This window comes from Anopheles maculipalpis, chromosome 2RL, assembly GCF_943734695.1.
Source record: "Anopheles maculipalpis chromosome 2RL, idAnoMacuDA_375_x, whole genome shotgun sequence".
NCBI classification, from domain to species: domain Eukaryota; kingdom Metazoa; phylum Arthropoda; class Insecta; order Diptera; family Culicidae; genus Anopheles; species Anopheles maculipalpis.
Window position 1 is genome coordinate 76,481,247 of NC_064871.1, and position 12,141 is coordinate 76,493,387.

The 12,141-nt window shown below is 47.2% G+C and overlaps 2 protein-coding genes across 2 annotated transcripts; one reads left to right on the top strand and one right to left on the bottom strand.

Annotated features, from left to right (window-relative positions):
- The first annotated feature begins 769 nt into the window (after positions 1-769).
- On the top strand, positions 770-2,695 carry LOC126568073 (protein Cep89 homolog). Its single transcript, XM_050224484.1, has 4 exons — positions 770-1,882; positions 1,949-2,078; positions 2,142-2,309; positions 2,377-2,695. Exons 1-4 carry the CDS (start codon positions 808-810, stop codon positions 2,693-2,695), a joined length of 1,692 nt encoding a protein of 563 aa, XP_050080441.1. The 5' UTR covers positions 770-807.
- Positions 2,696-3,884: 1,189 nt separating this feature from the next.
- LOC126567796 (AT-rich interactive domain-containing protein 1B) lies at positions 3,885-11,710 on the bottom strand. Its single transcript, XM_050224097.1, has 3 exons — positions 11,479-11,710; positions 4,240-7,845; positions 3,885-4,014 (listed from the first exon to the last, which is right to left on the bottom strand). Exons 1-3 carry the CDS (start codon positions 11,674-11,676, stop codon positions 3,895-3,897), a joined length of 3,924 nt encoding a protein of 1,307 aa, XP_050080054.1. The 5' UTR covers positions 11,677-11,710; the 3' UTR covers positions 3,885-3,894.
- Between the last annotated feature and the right edge of the window lie 431 nt (positions 11,711-12,141).

Here is a 12,141-nt window from a genome sequence, read left to right on the forward strand (position 1 = left end):
AATATCATGTCCACATCATTTTCAATTCAAAAGCGGGGCTTCGCGCACGCTGTGGAAATATTTCATTCGGTTTCGCTTGAGTAACTGCTCGAACCCGGTTTGGCTAGCACTGGTGTCCGCTGCGTTTGCGGTCTCCACCATCGCAACCGGGACACTTTGTTTGTTTGTTTATTTGCTGCTGACATTTTGTTACTAGCTGAACGAATTTTCACGCGCTTTTGACCAATGAAACACGCGCCAACGTTGGGTGTAGTTAATTTTCCATTCTAGTTCGCGTTCTAGTGATTTCCTATCGATTTCAGTTCGGTGTCGGATGTGCAATGTGTATAGAGTATCGGTTTTCCCGCCGTAAAGATTAGCATTGCCAAGTGCTGAAGTAATGTGATTGTTGTTGTTATTTTCTTCCTGCTGGATGTTGTTAGGGGTGTTTCCTCGTGCTGTGGGGTAAGCTACACAGGTTCCCTGTTCTTGTCTTTGCGATTCTATAAAGCAGTTCCCTCACACCAAAGCCGACCTACTTTTTGATTTGGTAACCAATTTGAATCAAAGCCCAAATTTTAAGAATCATAAAGAAAAGATTTATTTCATGTTTTAATTTCTTCAATAAATCTTTTTTTAAGTATAATAACCGTTAAGATTTTCTAAGCAGTAAGCTCATCATGTTCACATGCCTGCAGACTATCGCCATAATTTTTTGCATTAGTTTATAGGTCAAGGATACTACCTCACTTGGAATGATTGATTTGTTTAGCTATTTTTCCTGCAGCAATTTAAAATGACATCCCTTAAAATGAACACAACCGGAACATGTGCTCCCGACTGCCGAAGCGTCACAACGTAGAACCCGTTTTCCGTATAGTCTCACAACTGTTCGCTGGCCAAACCGACCTATCATCGTCTTCCGGTGCAACTGATCTGATGGGTGACTTTTACCACACGCCAGCCGACACCATCGACAGTCGGGATGATGCATTTGTCCCTGCCAAAAAGTTTCACAAGCGTCGTGCTCAACGGAAAGCTCGAGCATATGGTGCTGTAACGCACTCCGGAACGATCGTGAACCGTAGTAAAAGCGTGGACGATCTAACGGCTGCCGATATAGCTATCGAATCCGATTCCGACGAGGATCCCATTTCAAAATCACACACTGCAATCATTTCGCAGGAAGGAAAAAGTACAGAAAAGATCATTCACTCAAAGGATCAACAGATTGCGAAATTGATCAAGAAACTTACCGCGGTATTCGAATGCAACAATCAGTTTGCGGTGGAACATGAAAAACTGCAAAAGGAATATCAGCAAGCAGTACAAAACCTTCGCACGCTCGAAACGATTCAAGCAAAGAGTTGCGATCGTTGTGCTTCGTCCGACGCTGAGCGATGTCAGCTGGTAAAGGAGAATTCCGACTTACGAAATGATATAAAAATGATGAAGATTCTGGTGTACCGGCTCAATGTACAGATTGAACGTTATCAGGACACGATACGGGACGGTAAGACCAGCATTCCGAAGCTTGATTTCGTCGACAGCACGTACGGTGGAGCGAAGGACAATCTTAACTGGGGACCGGTCAATTCACACACGCTTGGTCCGCTGCTGAACGCGTACGAGGAAGCTATCGCCGAAAAGACGGATCTTGTGCAGCAGTACGAATCGGAGCTGGCCAGTTTTACGGGCAAATTGAAAAAAGTGCTGGAAGAGAATGAAGCCTTGCAAAAGATGACGGAAGAAGTGCGTGCGGGACAGACCGGATGGGCAACGGAAAAGGCACGCCTGCAGGCACAGGTGGACGTGTTGCGAAGTAAGGCAGAGGTGCAGGGAAAGCGTGCCGATCTGGCCAAAGAAAAGTTGGTGGAGGTGTTGAAATGTTACGAGCAGAAAGGTATAGGAAAGGTTGCTTCAATTACTACTTTAAGCATTAAAAACTCGAACAATTTATTGTTTGCAGTACAAGCACAGAATCTGGACATTGAGCGACTTCAGGAGGCATATTCACGCTCCAAGGGCGAGCTTACCTCGCTAAGAAATCTAAACCAGAATCCAGAAGTGGTGGCAGATAGCTTAAAGGAATGTCAGAAGTACGTATGGATAAAATCTAAAGCCTGAAACCGACCAGATTAGCTGATCTAACTTCATTACAGACTCCTGGAAGAGCTACGATTACAGCATCACAACGAGCGCTCGCGATCAGCAAAAGAAACGGAAACAATCAAAGCTGACTTCCAGCAAAAGACAGCAGAACTCGAACAACTGCGACAAGATTATCAGCAACAGCAACATATCTACGAACGACAAAAGGAAATCAATGAGTGAGTGTCTTTTTTGTAGATCAATTTTTACGCAATCTTTCGAACTTATTCACCCTATCTTTTGTAGAATTCTCATGGGTAAAAATACCACACTAAAGCAAACACTCGAGCGCACGAGACAATCGAAGGAAATTCTGAAGCAACGCCTCAAAACCATGATCAGCTGGGGTAAAGGATCAGAACAGCGCAAAGATCAACTGCAGGACGCCTGGCAAAACATACGCACACTGCAGGAACAACTCCAGCAGCGCGATCTTCAGCTCCAAACACTGCACCAACGGTTTCAACAGGAACAGGAACAGCTCCAACGTCGACTTCGTCAGCGGGAAGACACACTGCGTAAGATATTGGCCGACAAGGCACAATTTACTCACCGCCATAGTTGAGAAAGGCACATACTCTAGTCAAATTGAAACGCTTGTATAATAAATATAAACAAAGAAACATTAGAAGTATGGGAAAAACCGACCTATCTTCCGGTGCAACTGATCTGATGGGTGACTTTTACCACACGCCAGTCGACACAGAAACATGTAGTAGTTAATGTAGATACCTCTTCTTTCTCTCGGTACGTTCGGTTGTTCTTGCTGCTATAAAATTCTAATCGATCATTGGTTTTCGGGCTTTTTTCGGTTTATTTCCATTCCTAAATAATGACTTTATATGTTTTCGTGTTTTTTTTTTAATTCAAACTCTGGTATTCGCTCTGCTGTTACTACTACTACTGCTACAACACACACACCTTTTCATGCCGAAATCGCAGTTCCGCACGATTTCGTCGTTTTATAAATACAATATTTTTGAAACATTTTTACTCAACACTACTAGCAGTCCAAGCTTGTTGGTTCCGATGCATGATGAAATCCGTATTGCTTGATGAAAGGAGTATAAAAAAACAGGAATATAGAAGGTGGTGTATTCATTGGCGTTTCATTACTTCGGAAACTTCCTTTTGATGTTTCTTTGCCTAAGAATGCTAGAAAATTTCGTGACTGTTTTAAGTGGGGGAATTTGTTTTCTGTTTTTTTTCCTATACACAATTGCTTATCTTAATATAGATCTTGTAGTTCAACTTGCTTTGCATTAAATTGTTCCAATTTACACAATCGAGTGTTATTGCAATCCTTCTCCAAAATGCCACCTCTATTGAAGAAGACAAGCAGGACAAAAATATATAAAAAGATGACTTGCCAATACCTTGACAAGTGCGTATCATCCAAAACAAACCATTCTGTGGGATGGTAGTAATGAATGAAGTGAAATGATTGCGGATCTCATGATATGATTAAACTTTAAGCAATTGAAAGGTTTTCAATTCCGCTTCAAAAAAAAAAAAAAAGTTCATGATAGTGTTCATGTTCAATTAAATAGTAAAATTTGTAAGCGTTTCGATTCAAGAACGAAAGCAGCGGCTTAAACAGCAACAAGTATTACTTCAAACAAAGAGGAAGTACAATACTTACTACACAATTCTCACAATAAAACTCCCGTTCGAGTGTAACCTCTTTCATCCTGTAAATTATAACTCCTCTGGCAAGCAACAAACTTAAGCCTTAAAATCAGCTACACTCCGTTTTTAGTATCGTCATTCAACTGGCTGTACGGGCACGCTCGTTTCGATGATACCGGTCGCAACTTCTTTGCCCTCCACCGTTAAGCTGCCGGAGGAGATGGACAGTTTATCCGTGTCTTGGATGGACATTTTCTGGAAGATCAAATGAGAAGTTATGTAAACATACACGATTGTTAAAACCGTTCCACACGAAGCGCAACTCTGATTTTGTGAATAAAATACAGTGAGTTTTTTATTCGGGAATGTGTTAAAAATCGACAGTATTTAGATAAAAAATCAAATTTGGGCAGCAAGTTGCGTTTCGTGTAGACTACGTTTTACTATTGTTCGACCAAGAAAAAAAAAACAAAGGTTCACCTTGACAGATTCTCCAATGTTATCCATCGATTCTTGTCCATCGGTTACACCAGTAGAACCACCATCGTTGCGAAGCTCGGAGGCACCGTTTGCAGTTTCTGTACCTGCCAAGAAGGAACCCTGCTGTTGTTGCTGAGCTGTTGCGGCAGGTACCAGTGCCGGTGAAGGACTCTTCCTTGACGGTGGCTGGTACTGGGGACGCTGAACAAACATGTTGTCCAGAATATGATCGATGTTTTCTCCACTATCCACCGATGCCCCAGTACCACCCGAGGAAGCATCCGCACTGTTCGCCACCACATCAGCTGCAGGTGATTCATTCGAATCGCCCGCCGCCGTTGTTGTGCGTGTGGTGGACGTTTTGTTTGCACCAGCGCTTGGTGCGGTCGAGGTCCCAGCAGGCTTTCGATCCGGAGGTGCCAGAATTGGTATAGCGGCTGTTGGCCTTCGCCCGGTACGCAGCGGCCTTGGTGCTTGTGTTTGCGTCTGGGGTGCATAGTACGTGATTCCACCGGACGATTGATACAGAGCTGTTGGTGGAGGTCCACCGGGTCCTCCGGTAGGTGGACCGGCAACGACTGCTGGTGGGGGAGGACCACCCGGCACAGCTTGCGGCACAACACCGACCGCTGGTGCGTACCCTCCTGTCTGGAAACTGGTAGCGTATGCGGCCGGTCCGGGATATTGGCCCGGACTAACACCTGGCGCCGGAGCCGTGGGAGGTGGCCCTAGAGCGGGCACAAAGTTCATTGGAGGTGGTGGCGCTCCACCAGGCACACCAGTCGGTGGCTGTGGAACGGCTGGAACACTGGCAGGTTGTGGAGCAGGCAAGTAGGCACTGGGGGTCGGCACTGGACCCTGCATGTAGGAGGCTGCTTGTGGCGGTGGAGGTCCCTGAGTGGCGTACGGTGGAGGTGCATACTGTGCTTGGGGCGGTGGCGGAGCCTGAGTCGGTTGCTGTGGTGGTTGCTGCGGCTGACCACCGGGTGCTGCTGCCGTTACGTACTCACCCGGAGGTGGCCCACCAGCACCAGTGGCCGTAGTGTAGTAGAGAGCCGTCGGCTGATGATACTGCACTTGCGCTGGATTTTGCCCTCCCGGTGCGCCTTGGGTCGGTGGTGGTGGTGGCTTGTTCACGGCTCCATGATAATCGGTGGCTTGAAGTGTCATTGGTAGACCACCAGGAGTGGGTCCCGTCTGGGGAAGTTGCTGCTGGGCGTAAACCTGTTTTTGTTTGTTTTGTTGGGCCAACTGTTCGTGCTGATGTCGTAACATTTGCTGATGCTGCAAGATCTGCTGTTGCTCGTGCATAGAGGCTGCTGCAGCTGCTGCTGCCGCTGCCGCTTGTTGCTGCTGTTGTTGTTGTTGCTGCTGCTGCTGTTGCTGAGCTTGCAATGCACTAGCATTGGCAGCATTTTCCATTGCAGATCGTTGTCGCTGAGTCGAGTAACGCTTCGTATTGCGAGGAACCTCCGTTTGTAGCATCGGCTGTTGCTGCTGATGTTGCATTTGGTTTGACACCTGTTGCTGCTGCTGCTGCTGCTGTTGAACTGCTAATGAACGTGGTTGACCACCGTAACCCTGCGGCACGCCAGCTCCCTGCATTGACTGGTACTCAATTTGCACAGCCATACGATCTGAAGACACTTGTTCTGATGCTTGTGCCGATGGAGGTGTTTGAGCTACAATTGCTCGAGGTGAGATTTGAGATCGCTGATTCAACGGCAAATTGCCAACAGCTGGTGCACCAGCTCCGGATGCCACATTGGGCTGCATTCGATCCATTGCTGATGATCCGGCATACAAAGGAACTGCGTACTTTGAGTGATCTTCCTCCAGATAGCCTTGTTTCAGCTTTTGAGTTGGTTGTTGCATTTGCTGCTGCTGCATTTGTCCCAATGACGACGCATGGTGTCCGTAGTGTTGCTGGGCACCAGACGTTGGAACAGACCCAAGGGAAGCCGATGTAGTTACTACATTCATCATTCTACCCTGCTGCTGATTCTGTTCCGCGTGGTGAATACGATCGTTCGCCATGCCACCGGAATTAGGACTGTTGGAACTATTATGCTGCTGCTGTTGCTGCTGATGCTGTACTGTGGCATGGTTGTTCATCTTGTTGCTATTACTGCTGCCGGAAAGTGCACCAGCACTGTTACTATGCATCATGGGAGCTCCACCAGGATTACTGTCCGGCAGTCCTGAACCTGCTCCTGATCCCTGCATTGGTCCTGCAACAGACGCACTACCATTGCCACCTGGACCACCCTCCATATTTTTGTTCCTGGCTTGATTTTTGAACTGTAACGAGTTGATCACCTTGTAATCCTTCTCTTTACTGTTCCTCGCACCGCTCAGCTTGTTCTCCTTGTTATGGTAGTTATTGCGTGATCCACGATCTTCGTTGCGATATCGTAGCGAACCACCACCACCACTACCCCCATACTCCGATCGATCCCAGTCCGCACCACGATCCTGATCCCTTTCACGTTCCCCAGCCGCTGCACTAGTACTCCAATCTCCTGAACGCACCCTGTCCGATCGACCCATCGATCGATCTTGACCGCCCGATCGTCGCATATCTGATGATCTAGTTCGACCACCTTCCGTCGCCCCAGACTCTCTTCGCCTATCCACTCCACCGGCGATCGAGCTTCCACTTTTCTGTCCATTGCGTCCCCGGCCCGTCGCTCGTCCGCTCTTTCCATTCGCACCTCCCAGCTCTGGAAACTCTTCCGGCCGTGGCACCTTCTTATGTCGCTGATGATGTTCCGCGTTCGACGACTTCTGGTACGCATCCTCGTCCTCCCAATTGCGCGTGTATCGATTCGGACCGCGTGCATAACGACGCTTCCTACGCGCCTTTGGCGGACCATCCTCGCTCCGTATATCGTACCCATACGCAAAAACGAGTTCCGCTTGCGATTTAGGCGCTTGCTCACTCTCATCAAACCGATCGTGTGTCCATCGATCGGTTGACGCTTGCCATTTCTTCGCACCTTTTGCACCCGCTCCGCTTCCGCCCTTCTCCGAACCACGCCGTTCACCGCCGTACATCCCGGGAGCGCCGAGTCCACCGCCTCCTCCGCCTCCACCACTACCGGGACCACCACCACCGCCACCGCCGTGCGAATCACCCATCCCATCGCCGAGACCATCGTCGTTGCGCTTCGACCGCTGATCGTCACCATCCAGCCCCGAATCATCCAGATCATCTTCGGCCGTACGATCGTCATGCTCGTAAAACGTGCCCTTCTTCGGGATGTACTGCGGGTTGCTGCGATCCTCATCGTCGTCCACCTTTCGACGGTTCTCCAAATCCTGCTCCTGACCGTCGCCACTCTGGCGCTCCAACACCTCGATCACGTCGTCTTCATCTTCCTCTTCCTCCGTGCCATCGTCCTCCGTCCCGTCCGAACCATCGTCATCCTCGTCGTCTTCATCTTCTTCCTCCTCACCACCACTCTCCTCCTCCTCATAATCTTCCTCATCGTCTTCCTCTTCGCCACCGTCCGACGGTGAATCTGAGGCCGTATCGTATTCGGACTCGACCGTCGCCAATCCGCTTTGCTGCGACGTGTCCTCTTGGTTTGCCTCTTTTGTGTTCTGTAAAAAAGGAAAGGAAGAATAAATTCCTTTAGAAGCCGATAATAATAGTTGCCAACAGTTTTGACTATTTGTGACTTAAGTTATCTATTTCAATCTTGAGGATGAGGATGCCAAAGCTTTACCCCTTAATAACAACATCGGCAAAGGCAGTGAATTATTTGTGATTTGCGAATCATTTGACTTCATTCGTCTCTCGAGGAATTTTAATGGGCTTGTAATAATGTCTCATTAATTTATATCATCTGCCAGGGGAAGTTTGATGAAGAACTAGCATTGACTTACAATCGCCAATGAATCATTGTTATCCAATCCAGATCCTATCATACACTCGTGATATAGAAAACATTATTTTGAGGTCCAAATCAACCAAAAGATCTATTTATTTATTTATTTATTTATAAAAAATAAATAAATAAATAATAAAATATAAATAAATTTATAAATAATAATAAAGATCATCTATCTTTGAATAAAAATTAACATCGCCTTCAAGTCGCGATTCGCGCAAGGATGCTTGCTACCTGTCAATCGGTCATTCTACAGTCCAAGGAAAATTTTCCATTCTAACACCGGTTTTCGACGTCTTACTTCTGAAATAAATCAGTTGAAAATAGGTGAAAACTTCTTAGTTACGTCCGAGAGGTTATGGGGCCTTTTTGTGTAGAAGTCCCTCCTACACAGAGCTGGATATTATGCTACGAAAAAATATAAAACATTGAGGCACGGCGGCTTGAGGTTATACTACCAAAGCAAGAAGAAAAATTTCTGTAAAAGAACACTAGCGTAGCGGCCAATATAACGAGCTCTATAAGCTTTACCGCTAACGCTGGCGAAAATTTCAAAGATGACTGATGTGGACCTAATCACCCATATCGCAGAGCATATGTTGTGGAGATGCGTGATGCAATATCGAATTTATCCTGAAGATAAAGTCTAACCTGCTGAACCAGGGCTTGGAGGGTCCAAGCCACAAGGAGACTTTTTTCAATTTAGTAATGAACGGCCTCTCCTAACTACTATGCCGTCCTTCACGATGGCCTACCTACCTCACTAAAAACGAAGAGGTATTTAATGAGTAGGAATCTCACACTAATCCTGGTGGTTCCAGGGTGCCCATGAAAGGAACCTTCCCAGAGAAAAAATATGTTACAATGACCTTAACTATGCACTCAACACTCTAGTGAGCTGCTGAGCATACCGCCTCAGCTACCAAGCCCTTTAAATCAGCTTTATAGCGTGCAGGAAAACTTCAATGGTGTAATGATGGAACTTCCGCCAAAACCGTATGCAAAGGAAGCTAAAGCTTCTTCTTCTGTTTGGCTTAACTATCCACTGGGTCACTCCGGCCATCGAATGGCTTACTGGACTTCTTGATATCAAGTATCACCCCGTTCCTGCTGTTTGAAGCCGCTGTCGCCAAACCACCCTAAACGATCGATTCCAAAAGCTATTCAAGTCCACAATTCTTTATATTTCCTTACACAACGCCATTCAAGCTCCATTCACGTAAAACTCAATAGTGCCCATATGTTTTTCAAACCTTAAAAAAGCTCCAAAAACGGAAAACTCTCCCCTCAAAAAGCAAAGCCCACCACGGAGCGGCTCCATCCTCCGTCCGGTAGATAATGGCAATGGAAAAGCGAGGTAACCTAATTGGTTGAAAATACTCCTTCGATAGCCCGGCTAGTTTTCCCGGAATGTGCAATCGTTAGCGCCGGCGCAAACAGAGACGGCACAATAAGCAAGGTGCAGAAAACCGAATGAAAAACCCAAGCAAGCGTAGCGCGATCGGTTTTATAGATCAACCAAGCGAGCGAACGAACCAACGATCCATCCTGCAACCATACTCTCCTTTCGGCTTGCACCATTTGTCTCTCCTGCCGAGAGCACACACAGTTAGACTTCGCGAACAATAGACGCGAACGCGGGTTGAAATAAGCTATCGCGTTGGTGGCCAAAACAGCGCCACGCCGCACTGTCCTCTGTAGGTCCATCGACCATTCATGCATGTAAACGCATCGGCGCCGGCTTCAATCTAGCTGCTCTCTCGAATGCCTTTCACTACTACCAGCTGCTACTAGTACACAGCTCGGTTGCATATCAATTTCCACGAAGGAAAAATCGTTTGCCAATTGGCATCCAGAGCACACACACGCATCTCAAATGCCGCGCTGTCGTTTGACGCTTTTTCTTAACTTGTACGGGCCTCTTCTACGAAAGGAGAAATTTCGGTATTTTCACCTTCCATGCATTTCCGTTTCATGCGTTCGAGCGCGCGTGTGTTTGTGGCAAAGAAAGACTGTTTTTATGTCTCTGATTTTTCTCCACCCAATTTAGCCGGACAGACAATCGCCAAGGAATCAGTGGGGTGCCGAATCGAATTAATTGCACCGTTAACAACACCCCAATTCACTGCGCTTTCCAGCCTTGCCACCCTTCAGCGGCAAGGGTGAATTTTCTAATTTCCCAGCGCGCAGATCGATCAGCGTACAGCGCAAGCATCACCGCCTTCACAGGTGAAACGGATCGTTTATCGCAATAAATGCATATTCAGTCAACGGTAAAAAAAAGGAATATGGAGTTATAATTTTTTAAAAAATTATAGAAAATAATCAATACATGCTTCCACCGCGTGTAGTAAAATATTGGGAAAAAATAAATAAAAAAGCTCGCAATTACAGAAAATCTCTCGCAACCAAAGGCGGACTGAGAGGCCGCGTGGGGCCACCTGCTGAAGCTCGAAACGAATTGTTTGTTTTACAAGGTGGAATCGTAGGAGTGATACACTTATTCGAGGTCCCCAGAGACTCTCCAAATTTGAACCCGTTGAACTTCAGTATATGCGGGGAAAGTTGGACGACATCAAACATTTGAATTTGGACGAATTCAAGAGAAGGTTTTTCTGAGATATGAGACGAAATACCGGTAGTTGTGCGTGCGGCCAGCAACGATTTCCAAACGCGTCTACGAGCCGGTATCGAGTGCTAGTACCAGTAAATACAACCACCCTGTAAATACTGACGGATGGATGGGGCCCCAATATCTACCGCCAGAGAGACCACTCCCCCACCCCCTTCGGATATCTATTCCGCCACAGATAGGCCCAGATATACATTCCAGCAAAGGTCTTCAATTCGCCTTTGCCCCCCGATCATGGGATGTTGAATTACAAAGACTCAAAACCTCAGAAAGGCTAAATCCGTCTCTGCTGGCAAGAGTAAATCCGTTTTCAATTCCCATCTGAAGTATTCGCGCGTAGGAGTTACAAGATAGCTCAAGACGCTAGACGCTCAGAACGCATGACAAGACCCCTGAGCCGGCCTTTAAAACCGCACATATTCCTCACTTCCTCACACGCGAGTATTATTTCGACATACAATTATTGCATCTTGGCATACCTCCTGCCCACCAAGGGGGGAGTGGATGCTGCAAAGAAAAAAGGTCAAGTTTGTTTATACTGTTGTGCAACATCTGCCCTTTGGCAGAAGTGTTTTGCTGCCCGATTCTTCCATCAATTCACTTGTTGTTCACTTCTAAAGTCAGTTCTCAACACAATCGTAGCCATGATTTCCGTTGCTAGCAGGTTACCAAGGAAATCATGGTTCCCTGACGCTTTTTGGGCAAACTTACCTCTGCCGAGTTATCCGTGAAATCGTCCGATTCCGATAACTTCTGTTGAGCTGGCGGAGTAGTTGCCACTGCTGCTGCTGCGGCTACTGCGGGTGCCGCTGCTACTGCCTCTGGTGCTGCTGTCGTTGTTGGTGCAGGAATGGCCACTGGTGGTAGCGATACCGGAACGGCTGCTGTGACTGCTGCTTTCTCCGCCATTTCTCAACCGGACAGGGAGTTAGTGTGTGTTGCTGATGATAATGATGATTCGCAGCTTTGCCTTGGCATACAACTGCGTAGGACGGAATGGAACTGCCTCGAATGTGCTTCACCGCCCGGTACCACGGAAACGAACCGTGTCCGGATGCGGAAAAGGGATCCGCCGGTACTTTCTTCACGCGTGCAGCAACCACACACTGTCTGGTGATTCGGTAGAGATTTCACCAAAAAAAAACTATAAAGCCCCCTCCCCTTTCGCCCCTAACACCTTCTTTACGCACTGCTTAATGCTTCCTTTCCCTCACGTTACGGCGCACTAATCGCACAAAGTTTCACACACGAGCTCTCGCAGGTAAACACGCCTGGTAGGAAGGGTGGTCCCGTAGATGGAAGCCGCACTGGGACGGAACACGACAGTATCCGGCTTACGGAGCCCCGTACGTACGATACCGTTGTCCGTCGCCG